The 19,511-nt window shown below is 40.0% G+C and overlaps 1 protein-coding gene across 3 annotated transcripts in view; it reads right to left on the reverse strand.

Annotated features, from left to right (window-relative positions):
- Positions 1-19,511, reverse strand: part of LOC105924004 (transcription initiation factor TFIID subunit 4B-like) — an 89,103-nt gene that overhangs the window by 6,864 nt on the left and 62,728 nt on the right. For all 3 annotated transcript variants that reach the window (XM_036130294.1, XM_036130295.1, XM_036130296.1), the window contains 7 exons: positions 18,147-18,267; positions 17,007-17,091; positions 16,763-16,923; positions 13,785-13,915; positions 11,719-11,844; positions 3,963-4,019; positions 1,793-1,900 (listed from right to left, as the gene is read on the reverse strand). In XM_036130294.1, coding sequence (XP_035986187.1) covers positions 1,793-1,900; positions 3,963-4,019; positions 11,719-11,844; positions 13,785-13,915; positions 16,763-16,923; positions 17,007-17,091; positions 18,147-18,267 — 789 coding nt within the window. The remainder of the gene's footprint in view (positions 1-1,792; positions 1,901-3,962; positions 4,020-11,718; positions 11,845-13,784; positions 13,916-16,762; positions 16,924-17,006; positions 17,092-18,146; positions 18,268-19,511) is intronic.

Here is a 19,511-nt window from a genome sequence, read left to right on the forward strand (position 1 = left end):
CTCTGGTATGTCTGACTGCTACACTCAAGCAGAGGACGGCTACTAAAAGTGGAAGCCATTATGAGGTGCTCAACAACGGATTGAAGTTTTTACTTACCCCTGAAGGATGAGAGAATCAGAGTGGCTGATGTTCATTTATGGGGAGGTCCCACATAATTATAACCGCTGTGAAGTTGGTTTTAGGATAGATATTTGTTCTTCGCGGCTTCGCCTGTGACTGCCTCCTGTTCAAGCTGATACTGGGAGGCTGATCTGGGGCTACAGCTCAGCCCACTGGCCGCCGAAGCCACACAGTGCGAATATCCAATATCCAACTTAAAATCATCTTTACCACAGTCCAATATGAGACTGTTTTGTCCATGTGTTCAGCGGGAGGTATACTCTCTCACTTCCTATCCCTGAGAGAGTTCAATGAAGAGCACAATCACATTAATTGTGTATATTTGCATCATGCAATTATGGCAATACAAGCTGCATTTGGGGAAAGATTCTGCGAGTTCAGAAAGGAAAAAATATACTCTGCATTCAGAGTAATAAGTCAGCCTGACAGATTTAAGTGTCAAAACTGACAGCCTTGGGCAGCTCTGGGGCTCCGGCTCCTTGTTCGGCTGTGCCCCTCTTTTAGCCCTCCTAGTTTTAAATGCACTTGAGACAACATGACATTTTAGCAGGCGAAGGCAGGCTTGGAGTCTTTTTCATACCCGTGTTATCTGATTACCATCCAGAGTTTGAGGTCTGGAGGAGGAGCGGGCCACCTAGCGGGGGCTAGGGTTGGCATTTCTGTTCCCCCCAGGGTGTGGGGTTCTGGCATGGAGGGTTGGGCAGCATGCAGACACGATGGGGAGGCCTTCGTGCAGTGTGGTGGAGGAATGACCGGCTGGTCCAGGCATCTCCAGGTTCATGGGGTGGGCTCTGGTTAGTTGGCTTGTTTGGATTGTGTTGGTCCCATCTCCGGAAGGATGGGCTCGGGGGTCGTCACGGCTGGGATTGAGGTGGGGGTTGGGGCTGGGGTATGGACCAGGTATGTCTAGGTTGACCCGGTCCGTGGCCCTGTTCTCAGCTTGTGGCTCACATGGTCTGCTCCCCCCATCCTAATAATGGGGATCACATGCCAGGTCTGGGGGATGGACGCCCCTCTGGGCTATCAGTAACTGGACCTGAGAGTATAGGATGTGTGTGGTGAGTGCAAGTGTGTGTACAGTATCTTATCTCGTGTGTGGTTATGAGCATTTGCATGTATGAGCATTAGGGTGGGAACTTGTTAGTGTTTGCCGTGCCTGTTATTATGTGCTCGTCTCTGTCAGGTTTGGTTTTGGACTGCCATTAGGTTCCCTGCCGGTGGTTGGCGCCTTGGCATGATGCTGTTTTGGTGGTCCTCATTGTCCAGGGCTGGGTACTTGAGTGTGTGCTGACTCGCTCCTAACAGGTGCTTCACGGGGCCTGAGCTCCCTGGCTCTGTCGGGGTCCAAACCAGGGGGTGGTGTGCCCCTGGGTCGTGGGTCTCTGTGCCCATGGCTGGATCTGCTCTGGTATAACTTGTGGGGCTGGTTGTTTGTACCTGATATTTTTTTGGGTTGGTTTTGCTGTTCTTTTTACATCTTTCTGCAGGTGTAGAAGCAGACTCCCAGGATTTAATCTTTCACACTCTTTTTCCTCTGCTCTATTTTCATCACCTTTTTCTCCCTTTAGCACTTTGCCTCATCTTTTTTTCTTCCTTTCTGTCTCTTTTACCTTTCCGTTTCTGTGTCCAATAAACTAAAAAAAGACAAGGTGTACCACATCAGTTCCTAACCTGACTATTAGTCTGATCCGGTGGTCTCTTTTTGCGAGGCCCAATGGCAGCCAGAGCTGTGAGGTTGGCTTCTCTTTGCTGCTGCTGAGCTTCCTCTACTTGCTTTAACTGTGAACACAAGAAGACACAAACATCCTATCAAAGCACAGTCAAATCCCATTGCTCAGCCTCTTCAAACATGTTTCTGTATTCACAATGCTGATCAAATATGAAGGAACTAGGTAAGTAGCAGATGTTTTTATTTAAATGTTTTGTACCTCAATAAAATTGGAGAGTCAACATAATTAATACTTTTGAGGCTACACAGTGCACACTCAATGTTACTGAAGATATTCTAGAATTTTTTTTACATTCAGAGTTTCAAGTTGTTGTGCCAGTTCATACGTGACAAAAAAGCGGGCATCAATTCGGGACGTAACGGACTGCGTTACCCATGATGCAATGTGGTCAAAATGGCCACCAACTCCCATCACGCAACACGGCAAAATGGCCGCCGATCAAGATAAGGTTGCTATGGTGATGGCTATAAAAGCCGATCACACACGACAATCTCCCTTCTTCCCTGGCTTTTAGCCAACCCGAGGAGACACACACACAGCTGATTCCGTTGGGGTGATTCCCCGCCACGTGTTCGATTGCTCGCTGGACCGAGATTTTTCCACGCAACGGTTATTCCCTGTTTTTTTATAACAGGAGGTCGACTTAAATAAGTACTTTTAAATTCCCTCTGATCAAAAGACTGAGAGACGCCATATCTCCCAGTGATCGAAGAGGACCCCGCTTTGTCTGGCCAACAAAGCGACTGTTGAACCCGGAGGAAGAAACGAAGGAGCTTTTTCCCCGTCCCGCTGCAGCCTGCGGAAAACTGCGCTCGTCAAGGCGCGTCCAGAAAGCCGCCTCACTCGGAGCGCTCCGGACCAGCCCCGAGGCACCTCAAAGTAACGGGGTTTTCCCCCTTTTATTTCTGTCTCACCAACAGGGTGTTTAGAAGTGCCTGGGCAGGCGTTATAACTTTGTAGGTGTTGGTTAATGCTTTTATTCCACGACGAAGTTGGAATTATTTTGCTGAACTTTTTCTTTGTATGTGCATGCATTTTACAATTGATTTGCTGTGTTGATTTGTGATCCATCAAGAACCCCGCCGTGGGTTACCGCTTTATTTCTTTTCACCTTTTTCCCTGCTTTCCCCCCCTCTCTCTTTTCGCGTCTTCTTATCAATTTAATCTTTTTGTCCGAGCTCAAGTCGCGGGCTTTGCTTTAAACTCCCAGTTAGCTGCGCCCCTCGAAGCGAGGCATTATCCCATCAGCGTAAGCGTGGTTACGTCATTAGGACCTCCCCTCATACGTCATCGTAGCAGCCATCTTGGGAGGGTGACGTGATCTGGACTGTAGGGAGCTTAGCTGAACTAGCTTTTGGTAAGACATCAAAGCGTCCAGTGAGATTCCCGAAGCTGTTCTGTCTATCAATGCTGATACGTGAAATGCCGGTGTTTCGAGGGCGGTGTTAAACAACTTTGAGTTAAGTTAAGATCTGCTAACCGCTCATTTTAATCCATTGTTTATTTTTGTTTGTTCTTTATTTCCACATATATTTTGCATGTTTTAGTTTAGTAATGAGTAAGAATTCCAAAGTTGTTTGAATCAGAGAATTACTGTAACAGGGAATTGCTTTTGGTTCAATAAAACCAACGACTGCGGAATAGACATTGTTTTGTGTTCAGTCCAATTCACAGTTACATCGTTATTCAGAAATCAGAGCTAACCTCCTTTGGAGTTAACATCTGATATTAATACAGAGACAATATCATTGGATGGTGATAAGGAATAAGGATTTAAACTCTAATTGCAGTTACATTGGGGTTCTCACAGCCTGCTGGATAAACCTGGTCGGTTAACAGTCCGACCTGATCATTTATTCCAGCATAAATGAGTTCACAACAGCAGATTAACTAATGCATTAGTGGCATAAATACTTACAAGCTTATAGCTAACATCACCACCATTTGAACTATATTTGTTATAGCGGAAATTTGAGTTGAATGATTTATTATTTAAATTATAATACCAAATTATAATTAATAATAATAATAAGCATATTCAACCAGCTTATGGCATAACAAAGTATTTTTTCATAAAGATGGTTAAAGAACATAAGAAAATGCATACCCACCTCTCTGGCTCTTTGCTTAAGCTGCTGAAGTTGAGGATCCTCAGTCTGAGAGTGACTCTGAATAGAAGCACACCGTTAGTATCCAGAGATTAACAACCCTTAAAACAAGGACTGTCCGGTATCTGTTGTATTTGTATATGTTGTTGTATTTCACCTGTAGGGTGGTTTAGAAGTGCCTGGGCAGGTGTTAGGATTTAGTTAAATGCTGTTTACTCCAAGGCGGAGTGTATTAACTGCTGAATATTTTTCTGTTTGTATGTGCATGCATTTCAAAAGTGAAATTTGGCTATGCTGGTTTGTGCTTTATAAGTGACCCCGCCGCGGGTCGATTTTACCATCTTTTCCATCTTCTTCCATTTTTTTCCCTTCTTCTCTCTTTGCTTTCTTATATCAGTGGATTCAATCTCTTTGTTTGAAACTTAGTTTGCGGTCTTCGTTTAAACTCCTCAGCAAGCACTCCCTCTCTGGCTGAGGTGCCACCCCATATTAGCGTAAGCGTGGTGACATCATTAGGACCTCCCCTCACGCATCACGCAAGGTTGCAGACCCTACGTCATCATAGTCGCCATCTTGGGAGGGTGTTGTGTAGCTGAACTGTAGTTAGCTCAGCTGAACTAGCTTATACAAAACATTTAAAGCATCCAGTGGGACTCTCAAAACTGGTCTGTCTGTCAATGCTGCTACGTCAAATGCCGATGTCTTGAATGTGGTGTTTAAACAACCATGAGTTGAACTAAGATTTGCTACCTCTCATTTTAATCCATTTTTCAATTTTCCAATTCAGAGCTAACCTCCTTTGGAGTTAACATCTGATATTAACAGAGACATTTTCATTGGATTGGTGATAACAGGGTAACGGTTTAAACTCTAATTGCAGTTGTAAGTTGAGTCGTCATCGTTGCTGGATAAATCTGATCGGTCAGAGTCCGATCAGATCATTTGTTCCAGCACACCTGAGTTCATAACAGCTAATTAATAAATGCATTAGTAGTATAAATCATTACAAGCTTCCAGCTCGGGCATCACCACCATTTGAACCATATTTTGTTATAGGTAATTTTTGAGTTGAATGACTTATTTAAATTCCAATACCAAATTATAATAAATAATAATAATAATAATAAGCATATTCTATCAGCTTCTGGCATAATTTTTTTTTTACATTTTCACATCGAATTCAATCATACAATGCACCACTTCTATTTGGAGAAAGAAAACCTGAACCTTTTTAAAAATTCTCTTAATATAGTTCAATTTCATATTTGCTTGTTCATGTCCAATCATTCACAAATTATTTGTTATCTTTGTGAGATTACTAAAGTAAAAATTTTCCCTTTAATAAAGTATTGATTTAAAACTTTTTTTAATTGAATTACTGGTTCTCATAGAATTTACTCGGATTAACAGTATTAGCACGTTGGTAGTAAATGGAAGGGTTATATTGGATTTAAACAGGTTTTTTGAATGCGTTTATCTTATCCAAATTGTGCAACTGACGCTTCTTGACAAAGTTTTTAGGATTTAAGACATTAAATACTTTAATGACAAAGAAATTATTTTATTAGATGTTGATGTTATTAATGCATTGAGTAAGCTTTAGTGGTGAGATATTTATTCAACCATCCCATTACCTACAATTTCTTGTATTCACCAAATGCTGGCTGCTCTGTAGGTCTGGGCTTACACTATCATTTTGACATTTACTATAGGGCAGTTGTCAATTTGTCAACTTTATGAATTACTGTTACCTAAAACCCAAATAATTTCACTGCTGGTTGCCTTATTAGTGATGGTTAGCAGGCAGACATCGACACAGTAGTTAACAATTGTTAGGGTCCTTTTAGGTATACCAACAGTAAGGAATTTATGTTTTGCTTACATCTGCTTATGCTTGAAGTCATTCCAATATCTATAGGTTTTAATTTGACCTTTTTTATTACAGCCAGTCTTACCAAGACTTATATTTTCTGCAAAAAACCTTATAGGCATACTATGCAACATTTTTCAGTTAATTAATGTGTTCCATACTGTTTTGGATGATTAAATGAGTAATTTCAGGGTGAACAAAGGTTTTCTCGGCCACCCTGGTGGTCTGTGGGGGAAATACCGTACTCGCAATTGCAAGAGCGCTCGGCCCGCACCCACAGGCTCAGAAGTCTCGTGCAAGACCGCGAGAGTCGGTCTTGCTTTACGGCGAGAACTCCATGTGTTTTTGCCCTGCCATTTACTATATGCACGCGCGAAAGCAACAACAAAGAACCACGTGTTAACGTCAAATAAACTTGCAAGCATATCGAGTTTTTTTATTATTATTATTTTATTTATTTATTTGTTTTTAATGTTGGCGAGGCGGTAGCATGAGTTTGGCAAAGCGGCTGCCTCGCCAAGATAGCGCTACGGGAAACCCTGATGTTCATACTTTCACTGTGTTAGTCATTGTTTGTACTGCCGTTTCTTCGACTTTTCGTTGCGTTCGCCTGTCTGCTAAGCTCAAAACAACCGCGCCTGGCTTGACGGAGAAACCAGAACAGCTGAGCATCTTTATGACAGTGCACTTTTACTTTTGCCCTCTGGGGGGAGCCTCGCTGGAAAATCAACCCCAGTTGCATAGTATACCTTTAACAGTCAACAAAAGCTGGAATGCTGTAGCAGTCAGTACAAGAAGAAATTTGGTGTTAATCAATAGACTAGTAATACATGAAAACTACTACTACTGTTGATTGGTTTCTACTGGCATAAAATTGAGTTTCCCGCAATAATTTAAGCTTGTAAAAATGATACTCGTTTTTCTCACAGTGCTGTGAAAAAAAACTATAATCTCTTAAGATTTCTTAAATTTGTGTCGCACTTAACCCATCCCTTAGTAAGCAGCTATCTCAGCGCCCGGGGTCTTGCTCAGGGACCCACAGTAGCAGCCTGCGGGGATTAAACCAGGTGTTTGCAACCTTGCAACCCCCCATAATGTTTAAGATCAAAAAATGTTAAGATTGGATAAAGATAATCTGAGTAAATACAAAATGCACTTTTGAAATGCGGTAGTCAGTCTCTGCCTTAAGCGGAGAAGTTTAAGTATCTTGGTGTTGTTCACTAGTGATGGTAGGATGGAGCGATACATGGAGAGACGGATTGGGGCTTCATCTATAATAATGTGGGCGCTGCTCCAGTCTGTTGTGAGGAAAGAGTTGAGCCAAAAAACAAAGCTCTTGATTCACATTTAATGGTCCATCTACATTCTGACCCTCACCCTATGGTTATGGAGGACCAAGTCTTCCATAATTAAAAATAAATACAGAAATAAATAAATGCTCAATAAATAAATATGCACACAATTATGTGCCACCAAAAATATAATAAACAAATAAATGTAGGTAGAAAATAAATTATACAGTGAGACAAAATGTATATATCTCCTTTAATTAGCTACTTTATTTATTAATTACTTATTTTTTTAAGTATTTATTTATGTGCATGTTATAATATTTTTGTCTGTTTTATTCTTTCTTTGTATTTTTTTGCCCTATTTATTTCTCCGATGCTATTTATTTCTGCCTGTCCTTTTTACATTTCTGTTTGTCCTTTTTACATTTCTGTCTGTCCTTTTTACATTTCTGTCTGTCCTTTTTACATTTCTGTTTGTCCTTTTTACATTTCTGTTTGTCCTTTTTACATTTCTGCCTGTCCTTTTTACATTTCTGTTTGCTGTTTTTACATTTCTGTCTCTCCTTTTTACATTTCTGCCTGTCCTTCTTACATTTCTGTATGCATTTCTGCCTCATTATGCAAATGAGGAGGGGCTGTGTCTTAAGGGCTCCACTTCTTCCCATTGGTTGGTTAGCATTTTTACTGCATCGCTGAATCTACATGGCTTTTCCAAGCACTAAAGAATTGTTAAGTAATGTCAAACTCAGCAGGCAGACGTTCAGTGTCCGACCTCTTAAGGGAAGCTGCTAATAGACTGGAAGAATTAGAACGCTGTACATTTGGGATCTGAAATGTTTTTCGGTGGTTTCAGATTCGGCTTTCCAGATCAATAACTCGTCGGCGGATGATTTATTCTACAAAACAGACACCTCTCCGCAACCACCGCATGGCAGACACTGAGCTACAACCATAGTTTACTCAAAACGAGTCTTAGTCCGTGGGCCAGAATCTGTGGGACGTCTCCTTAAAAAGTTTCGTATGAACTGTCAGACGGCAACTTTCTTGCACTTGGATAAGTTGCTACACATAGCAGTGATCTCAAAACACCAATGTTCCCACGTTTTCACTTGCACATTAATAAGTTATTGCTGATAAAAAATCTAAACGGTTGCGCTCCGGTCCGAGAGGTCACGTGATTCGATTTTTGCTGCTCAGCCAATCAGATCGCTGTATTGTCAGCTGAGTGCGTTTAATCTGTAAGGTGTAGTGAACATTTGTTTCCAGACGAGGAAAGCCCAATAATAGTATTTTCTGGCGCCAGTTGGCAAAGATCTTGATGGCAAGGAAAAAGAAATAGCCCAGACCATCCATCATCCATTTTCTAACACGCTTATCCCTGCTGGGTTCGGATCGGTGCCGATCTCCAGCTGTCAATGGGCGAGAGGCGGGGTATAATCTGGACAGGTCGCCAGTCCATCGCAGGGCAGAAATAGCCCAGACTTTTTCTCATTTTGCTGTGATATCACCAAGACCTGCTGCGCTAGGATAGCACAGCCAAACGACTTATCCCCGGCAGAATCTGGATCCCCTGCGTCGGGAGAGTGTTTGAAATCAATAAAAGTTTTAACCTTCAGCTTTGTGAAGTCTAAATATTTAGATAGTGGGAGGTGCTGTTATTCAGAGGGAGCTCAGAGTAAGAGTGTTATGCTATAATAACGCCATGATGAATAATTTATCTCAGATTGAATTCTGAACAGTGGAAGAGTTTGACAAAGGAACCCAACTCCTGCTGTAAAGGATACACAGGCACAGAGGGCGGTCTCTCTCTCCCTTTTCTCTCTCAGCAGGAGGTCAGCTGTGACCTCTCCCTACAGATACAAGTCACAGCACACCTCTTACTTCAGTCTCTTCTCTTCTCCTACACACTTCTCAGGAGACTGCTACTCTGGCTGGAGCCCTCAGAGGGGGCTCTCACCCCGTCTCCAACAGCAGCTCTCTCAGACCACCTCTCCCTGGAGCAGACAAAGAAGGCCTGGACCATGAGGCCCTGGTCGGGCCTGACCGACACACAAGCCAGCAGCTTAGAGAAGGTGCCTGGACCAGCCATGCTAGGCCAGCCATGCTAGGCCAGCCATGCTAGGTCGCAGAAACCTCAAGCATTCCCTCCACACGCTGTTGGTTAGCTCAGGGCTAAAGAGCTAAGCGCTAGCCTGCCAACAACAAACCAACAACTTGCCTCCTTCAACGCTCCTTCCGTGAATGGCCAAACTGGACAGAACTGACACGGGACAAAAGACAGGTTTGGGCAGCGAGCTGAGGGTGAAGTTAAAAGGTTTATAGGGAAATGTTTTGTAAACCGTTGGACACATGGTGTTTAGAACAATAGGGCTAACAGGTAGCTCACGCTAGGCTAAATGCTATTATCCTCGCTAACATCCGGTCCCGGACATTCAAAGGAGTTTGTTTTAAAGCATAAGGTTTAACCGTTCTGCTCCGCATTGTGAATGGGTTGAAACACATGTCAAATGTTGTTCTGAATTAGTTAAGCTAATTTAACCACGATTCACATTCTTTAAGGTGAACTTGGATTCTTTAACTTAAACAAAATATTATTTCATCAAATGATGTTTTGTTTAACTTGGGCTTTGCACTGTGAATGGATTGAAATACATGCCAAATGTTTTTAACTCCACCCAATGTTTTTCTTTTATTCCTCTTCATTGAACAAGGATTCAACGAATTATTCTGATTATGACCAACCACTTTTGTTTTGTCTTTTGTTTATTTTTGCGTGTAAATAGTTCCTTAGCTTAGCCGCTTTTTATCTTCATTTTGCTTAGTAGTTTAGTTAAAGGTATACTATGCAACCGGGGTTGATTTTCCAGCGAGGCTCCCCCCCGAGGGCGAAAGTAAAAGTGCACTGTCATAAAGATGCTCAGCTGTTCTGGTTTCTCCGTCAAGCCAGGCGCGGTTGTTTTGAGCTTAGCAGACAGGCGAACGCAACAAAAAGTGGAAAAAACGGCAGTACAAACAATGACTAACACAGTGAAAGTATGAACATCAACCTTCCCGCAGCGCTATCTTGGCGAGGCAGCCGAGATAATAATAATTAAACTGGCGCCAGTTTAATTATTATTATTATTTATTTATTTTTTTATGTTGGCGAGACGCTACCGCCACCACCAAGCCGCGGCCGCCGCGGTAGCGTCTCGCCAACATAAAATAATAATAATAATAATAATAATAATAATAATAATAAAACTCGATATGCTTGCATGTTTATTTGACGTTCTTTGTTGTTGCTTTCGCGCGTGCATATAGTGAATGACAGGGCAAAAACACATGGAGTTCTCGCCGTAAAGCGAGACTTCTGTGTGTGCGGGCCGTGAGCTCTTGCAATTGCAAGTGCGGTATTTCCCCCACAGACCCCCAGGGCGGCCGAGAAAACCTTTGTTCGACCTGAAATGACTCATTTAATCATCCAAAACGGTATGGAACACATTAATTAACTGAAAAATGTTGCATAGTATGCCTTTAAGTTTCACTAGCCTGGTAGAGAGGATTTGTTAATCGAAATATTGTGTTAATTCAGATAAACAGCATTACATACTGATGTTCTCTGGATGTTCATTTTATTTCTGTTATTAAATTCTTGGACTTGAAAAGAAGTTGTCACTCCTTTATTCTATGTGTGTGCAGGTTTTGCTGTTAAAAGATCGCTAGTGCTCGAATTCATCCCTTTCAACCATTGTCTTGATATCAGCTCAAGAGCTGATCATCACCAGACAATACTTAACAAAGGGTTATTTAATAAACATGAAATAACTTTAAACAGTGTATAATTGCACAACAAGAGCCACTGCTCCTCCTCATCAAAAGGAACCCATTGAGGTGGTGTGGACATCTGATCAGGATGCCCCATGGGTACCTCCTTGGGTTTTCTGGGCCCGTCCCACAGGGAGGAGACTGCAGAGAGGACCCAGAACTCACAGGAGGGCCTAGCTATGCCGTCTGGCCAGGGAACGCCCTGGGATACCCCAGAATGAGCTGGAAGAGGTTTCTGGGGAAAGAGATGTCTGGGCTTCCCTCCTGGACCTGATTCTCCCACGACCCTATCTTGGCTAAGCGGAAGACAAAGCATGGATGGAATTTTCAAACGATATTCATCATAGGGAAAAATCTCCAAACCAACCTATCCCCATGTTTAAAAGTAATCGCTCCATAAGCCTACTAGTTATACCACCCTTTGCAGCAACAAGTGGCATTTAGAGTTTTCAACCACTGCCAATAAATGTTTAACATCACCTCTGAGGAATATTGGCCCAATCTCCTTTGCAGAAATGTTTTAACTCTGGCAGGTTTTTGTGTATGAACGGCATGATTAGAGTCATTCTACAGTATCTGAATTAGATTCGAGTTCAGAGTTTGACTAGGCCACTAAAACTGTATTTTGTTTTATTGATGCATAACTTTTAGTCCATTACATCTGTTCTTTTATCCCTGTGTGTGGTATTTGAGAGAGTTTTCTACCAAGAAAAAGCTTTTGACAAGACAAAGTTTTTCCAAAGAAAATTCTTAATTTGAATGAACAAAATAAGTATTTAAAGCCATTTACCTTGGCCAAACGCAGGAACCTCTCTCTCTCCAGAGCATCCTTCCTTTTCTTCCTTAGTATCTCAGTTTCCTCCAGGAAGCGAAGTTGAGGGCGGACATCACTCACTTTCACATGCCACTGATCCTCCTGTTCTCATACAAGAAGTCACATGTTTGAGGTTTGGTTTGTCTAACCCAGACCTCTAAGGTGTTTCTGAGAGTGATCATCATCTCACATAAACATGTCTCTAATATGTTGTATTCCTTAAAGTTAATGCACTGCAATGTATGTCCAGGGTCAGATTTAATCATACAATGAAATTAGCATCAGGTGGTGAAGCAGGTGTCGATGTGTATACAGTGATGCTAAATACAGCTGAAGTATAAAATCAGGATCAACTTAAATCAGCGATAGTTGCCAAAAAGAAACATTAACTGCATCATTAATTTCTAAGCACCAGTAATGAAAACAAGCCTTCAATATCTGCACATAACTCTTATTCCAAAAACTTCTCACAGATGGTCTGATGAGCATTTCTAAAAAAAAAAAAGAGAACCATTAGTAAAAAAACAAAAACAAAGATAAGCATAAATGTTTAAAAATTATTTTATTACAATTTTTAAAAATGCATGTCAAAAATTATTTAGATTCTCAAAACTCTGTGTGCCTTAATTAGAGCAAACACTTCTCGTAATTGCTGACCAGTTGTTGACACTGACATTTCCCTATTTATTTGTAATGGTGAGCTGCAAGTCTTTTAGGCTGGAAGACCTCTATGTTAGTACTATGGCTTTAAATCATTTTAGAATTTATCAAGATTACATTTTTGAAAAATCTGGATTTTTTTTGTAAATGCACTCATTAGCATGAAGTATGTGTTTTGGAAAATATATTAACTGTGGCAATGAAGCAAAAATCATGGAAAGGAATAATTTTTCTGTGATTTAACACTGCCACACCTTTCTCACCCATTGTAAACCAGAACAAGTACAGATCATGTTTCCCATATTAAAAGGTGCAGGCTGCACTGTTCTCAGACCTGTGGGCAAGTTTCAACTGAGCTTCAAACTCTGGACTGAAAGTCACCAAGGCATATCATGCACAGTACAGCTCAACTATGTCAAAACTATATTAAACAGTTTAATCTAAATGTTTTAAAAAGTTTAAGAGAATCTCTTCTTAATAGGGCATTCCTCAAATTATGTCAAATTACTACATTTAGACCCATGCGTTGTGGCCATCTTGTGGTCGTACAAGCAGAGCGGTAACATCTTGAATAGTTTACTTGTATGAGTCAAATGGTAAACAGATCTGTCCTGAATATTGCCTGAACAGACAATATGGCAACAACAAAACACCGCTGCTGCGTTGGTATCTGCTGGAGTTACTAGCGATATGGTGATCATGATCCTATGAAGGGAGTTTGTTTCCCCATCGATTTTCCAAAACCCCAAAGGATTGCAGAGAAACGTCAGTGTTGGATACGTGCTTGTAACCGAGAGGACTTTACTGTGGAATTTGACCAAAGACTGTCTCTACAGCGGTTGCTGTTTCTTGGGTTTGTTTTTCAACATGAAGTCGCTTTTTTGGGCTTGTTTTTTTCCCAACAGAACCCATTTTCTGAGTTATCGTGCCGCGCTGCACGAGAGCAGCGCGGCACGATACTTTTTACAAAAAGTATACTTTTTATGAGCAGTAGAAGTCCTGGTGTGTATAAATACCAGCTAAATACGTGCATTTGTGATGATTAGAAGCGGCGTGTGGTGGTTTCTAGCTGGTTTTCCACTTCTACTTTTTTTTTTTGTTTACCAATACTGCTTTCTTTCTGCTCATTTTGAGACTATGTTGGGTTTCTCAATTGATGCAGGTTGAAATGAAGCTCCTGGGACGTGGTCATCTTCCAAAATTATCAGTATTGTGGTTGTTGCCAATGTAATTTGCACTCTTCCTGTCCGACCAGCCAAGATACCGGGCTGTCTCTGGAAAAACGTGACGTTATTTGAGAAATGCCCCATTGCTGGGAATGAATCATTCAAAACCATGAAAGAAAATATGTTTCAGGACTGAGAAAGGTCAGGATACTATACCGTCAGGAAGACCTTGCGGTGTTGTGCCATCATAGTGAGCTTCTCCATGAGCTTACGGAGTCGTTCCTGAGTGGCATGAGAAACCACAGCTACCACCTCTGGACCAACCTCAGTTATCCCCAGTGCAAGTCCTAAAGTGAGAGGGGGGTGGGGGTTTCCCAGGGAAGAGATCAACCTTTACTGACATACTTCCTAAAAATGTCAACTTTGAAGAGTTAAAAGTTTCTTTTTGCTTCTATACACTATTGGCAGCATGATTAAAGTTTTATTTGCACCTTATTGAGTTTTGTTTTCTTAAATTCCAATTAGGAAGCGATTTTAACCATAACATGGGGCGTTGTGCCATTAGGAGTGAGATTTCTGTAGATTATTGTTTCATTTTATCATAAATGATCTGTCAAAAGGCCAACTAAAACCTTGAATAAAATTGTAGATTTAGACATTTAAGGAAGAGATGTAATTGGGTGTAGAACATATTACATCTCACAATCAACGAAAATGTTAAATCAACATCAAATAAAAGCTGTAGAATGGACAAACACAGAAGAAATTCACATTGTCTTTAAAGAATATTACAAATTTTTATACACCCAACCGGACCCAAACGAAGCAATAAACGTAGAAAAATTCTTACAATCGCTAGACCTTCCATCACTGGGAAAAATACAAAATAAGGATTTAACTGCACCTATAACAAAAAAGGAACTAAACAACGCAATTGGCAAGCTAAAGTCAAATAAGAGCCCAGGGGCAGATGGATTTCCCAATGAGTGGTATAAAATTTTCAAGGAAGACCTTTCCCCAGTAATGTTAAATTAATTAAATTTTACGCTGTTATTGGAAAAGAAGGTAAAAATAAGACAGTTTGTGAGTCTTACCGCCCAGTCTCTGTTCTAAATGTTGATTACAAATTATTTACCTCTATTTTACCAAAAAGACTTCAACACCTTTTAACTGACTTGATAGATGATGACCAATCAGGTTTCATTATGGGAAGACAAACACAATATAAAGGTGAACTCTTCATATTATTGACCAAATAAACAGACAGCAATTATCAGCAGCTTTGATTAGTCTGGACGCAGAAAAAGCATTTGATAGGGTCTCGTGGTCATTTCTATATAAAGTATTAGAGAAAATGGGTTTTAACAAACAAATCATAAGATGTATTAAATCACTATGTAAAGAGCCCACTGCAAGGATTAAAATTAACGGTCATGTTGGGGGAAGCTTTAATCTGTTTAATGAATCAATTAAATACTTAGGAGTCACACTTATGCAAGACCTGAGCAAAATTCAGGAAACTAATTATTCCAAAATTAACAATATGATACAAAGAGACCCCCTTAAATGGTCAAAATTAGTATTGAATTTTAGCTCAAGAATAGAAATAATTAAGATGAATATACTGTGTAGGCTGCTATATCTCTTTCTATCATTACCATTTAAGATCCCAGAAGCCCAATTTAAAATGTGGAACAAACAAGTATCTAGAGTTATTTGGGCAGGTAAAAGACCTAGAGTGAAATTTAAGACTCTTCAACTGGATAAAAGAAATGGTGGCTTAGCTCTCTCAAGCTTTATAGAATATTATTATGCTGCACAACTAAGGTACGTAATCATCTGGTGTTCTCCTGAGTATGAAGCCAAATGGAAACAAATAGAATCAAACGTATCCCATATACAACCACAAGCAAGGCTTGGTGAAAAAGAAAGAATAAGTAAAATTGCAGAAAACACCATTTTAGAAGAAACGCTCAAAATATGGTATGAGGTCCTAAAAAAAAATACAAATCAGAAGGAGATAGTAAAATATTGGTATGGTCCTCCCAGTCAGTGAGATTCAAACCAAAGGAAACAGATAGCACATTTATAGAATGGAGAAGAAAGGGGATAACAGCTATCTGCACACTTATGGAGGGCAAAACATTTAAATCCATCGGCAAAATCAGAAGAGAATTTGAACTGAATAACAGATCTTTTCAGATACCTACAGCTAAGACACTTCAACACTAATGAGGTTGAGAAAGAATTATCACCAGGAGGAAATTAATTGATTCAATTATTTTCGGATGCATACACGAAACCCCCAACAAAAATTGTCTCTAAGCTGTATAATAGTCTACAAAGTCGAAACGGAAACAACTCACTATATATAAAGTCCAAATGGGAAGCTGAATTAAAAGTCAAACTGTCAAAGAGTGACTGGCTTTCAATGTGCAAAACACAACAGCCCTCCAAAAGCTCCAGAGGCTGGAGGGAATTCGGCTGGAAAAATTTGATAGGCTACTTTATAACACCTCAATTACAAAACATATTATTCCACACTCAGCAACAATGTTGGAGGCAATGTGGACAGATGAATGCCAGTCACTCAAATATATTTTGGCAATGTAGAAAAATACAAACCTACTGGGATCAAGTTCCTCAGGCTATAGAAGAAATAATAGGCTACAAGATACCCAAGGACCCACGTATTGTTTATTTGGGCTGGCTGGAGAGTGAAGAGATACACAGGAAAGACATCTATCTCCAAGAAATCCTGATGGTGGCAGCTAAGAAGGCAATTACCAGAAAATGGTTTAAAAGTGACCCTCCACACCTGACGCAGTGGATATCGATTGTAGAGGAAATCTTCACAATGGAGAAAATGACCTACCACCTAAGGATTAAGTCCAAACACCTGAAAGAACACTGGAGACAATGGTTTGATTACACAAACCAGAAAGGACTTACCCATAAAGAGACTGGAACGCCAGACAAAACTATATAAGAAGACCTGCGTGACCCCTTGTTACAGCTTTGTTGTATGCTTGTTGTTCTTCTCTCCCCCCCCCCCCCCCCCCCCCGTATGTTCTGTACAAACTTGAAAAATACTAAATAAAGTAAAAAGAAAAAAAAAGCTGTAGCATGCCCTAAAATATACTGAACTTAAACACTTCTCTGGAAAAATGTAGACCTATATATGGCTCCAGTACCCTTTTGAAGGATTCGGCTGAGCAGAGGGTGAGGTGAGAGGAAGAGCTGATCTTGACATGACTGAACCACAGAGCCCACCATCGTTGTCATTATCCGAGCATTCTCCTCTCCAAGATTGACTCCAGCCATGAAGGCGACATCATTGATATCATCATCTTCTCTAGAACACAAGCACATGGAGTTAAACAGCCTGGAAAAAAAGCTACATGACATCAAGAACTTCAACAGAATTGCATGCATTACTTGTAAGATCCGGAATTCTCTTTAAATGTACATTTAGTAGAGTGAGTTGCAGTTGCAGATACCACCTGCTTCACTGAAAAGGTCCCTGAAAGAGAAAAAATACAGTTCAGCCAAGATCATTCTTTAGTAGAGTATGTCGTAGCAAAACTCAGTCATTTTGTAGGATAATTTGATAACTTAAGATTAATACAAACTATGTTTTAAAGACAAATATTCTGGAAAGAATATTGATTTCTATCCACTTGATTGAAAATCAGCATCTCCAAAAAGCTCATCACTAGAAGGAAGCCTGAAGTGCTCTAAAATGTCCTGATTGATGGCTATATTGACTGTGGACTTCAGAAACCCAGTGGACCAGAACCAGCAGATGACATTCTGTTCCTCTCCACTATGAGACCTTGATTTCCAAATTAAATGCAGTTTTCTATAAAGAGAACATTGGACTACTTTGCAACAGTCCTAAGGTCTCATTTCTAAAACATTGCGTAAGATTTATAATAAAAGTTTGCATATGCCCAAAAGCTGAAAAGGGCGTACACCGAAGAGAAAAAAAATTCTGCAGTATAAAAAGCAAGCAATTTCCCTTAAAAGTTCCCACCTCAACGTTTGGTACTAGGTTCTGCCTCATTCTATCATCTACACGCTCACATTCTACCAAAAGTGGACATTGCACATCACCTCATGGATGGCAATGTGTATTTATAGGGGTCAGCTGATCATTGCTATGTTATGGTTACCAATGGCATGGAGAGAAGGGCAAATAAACTCAAAAACAAATTCAGAGAATGGCATTTATTAAATATGTAAATCAAAAGTAAAAGTAGATCATCAGTGTGATTAGCTTACACCTCGTCACAATGTATGAGCTAATCTGTGGATTAGCTCATACATCACCCTAGAGATCATCAGGGAGAAGAATGTGATTTTGAGGAAATTGAGGAAATGGTGTGTGAACTTAGATTTTAGATTTAATTTGGGTTATGCGCCTTTTTGTATAGTTATGAATCATCAGTGCAAACATGAATAGCGCTGTGGTTTTGAATGTAAATGATAATGTTGATCTATGATTAAAAAATTTCCTCCACAAATTGTTCTTCCCTCATTCCTAGCCTAACTGTTGTAGTTTAGATAAACTGTTACCTTGAAGTGGTTTTCCTGATTGGACCTGCGAGTGTTTTGAGGCGTGCTCGCTTCTTGTAGGCAGGTAACTTTTAGTCTTGGCTAATGTCATAAACCCAGGCCTTGGAGTCAGTCCCTGTGCCTGGAAAACATTTGACATTTTAAAGGCAATCCTTAGCATCAATGACTTAAACCCAGAAATGGAATTGTACACTGTTATTTTTTTGTGTATTTCCAAAGTATATGTTGTTCACAACACATGTAATTTTCAATTCAATTTCAATTCAATTTTGTTTATATTGCGCCAATTTACAACACGTCATTGCAAGGCACTTTACAAAGTCAAATTCAATCAAATCACACAGACGGATTGGTCAAAAAGTATGGGGTAAGATAGCTTCCTAAATAGACTTGTACATAAATGGATAGTTGTGTCCATATCAGTCAGAAATTGTGCATAACAAACATTTGTAAACTCATAATAATTTAAATTGCATTCAAAAGACACAACATACAGTTTAAATAGTTACAACTTCAATAACTAATAAATACAAATTTCAAGTTTAAATTTGTGCTTTACTCTTTATGAACACAAACTGCAGCGGCTGCTTGAGAATACGGATTTTTTCTTTGAGAATACAAATTCACAACAGTGGTCTGACATCACGGTTTCCAAGGCTGGTTAATGGAGCACAGAGTGCGAAGATAGTCACAATTGTGCTCTTCAGACTGACCGTCTCAGAATGCACCGCAGTCACAGCTTGATTCCAGACAGCGCAGAGCTCACAGTGGTAAGTTAAACACTCCCTTTTCTGCTGCTGTTCTTCCAAAGTACGTTTTCAGATCGTTTGAGGTGAGAACATTATACTTTTAAGCTTCCCTATGTGGCCTGTTTACAGAGTTAGTGCGTAATTTTAATAAAAATTTAATAAAAAGTCAGACTCTAAACGTCTGTGCCAACTGGTAGGTTTTTTAAGATTGACAGCCTATTTCCTACTTTTATCTTTAAAAAAACAACATTGAGGATGGTATTAAACATGTGATCACGTTGAAATTGTGACTATTTATCTGTAAATAATTAAAATGAAAACATAATTTGTATATATTAGTAACAGTAAAGGGAGTAGAGTTAAGCTACTTTGTTGCACCTACCAACCTTCACAGCATTGTTCATTAAGGAAAAGTTATTTCTGTCTGCCCACCTTTACAGTGATTACAGTTAGTTCAGTTAATTCTTTCAGTGAAATGGTAGAAATACCAGAGAAGGGAAGCCATATGTTACATTTACTACTATACATTTGACCCTTTCTTTCTTGAGAACTATTATAATCTGCATGTTAACCACGCATAGTTTTATGGTGTGAAAAGGTGAGAATTGAAAAAAAC

This window comes from Fundulus heteroclitus, unplaced genomic scaffold, assembly GCF_011125445.2.
Source record: "Fundulus heteroclitus isolate FHET01 unplaced genomic scaffold, MU-UCD_Fhet_4.1 scaffold_326, whole genome shotgun sequence".
In the NCBI taxonomy this organism is placed as follows: Eukaryota; Metazoa; Chordata; class Actinopteri; order Cyprinodontiformes; family Fundulidae; genus Fundulus; species Fundulus heteroclitus.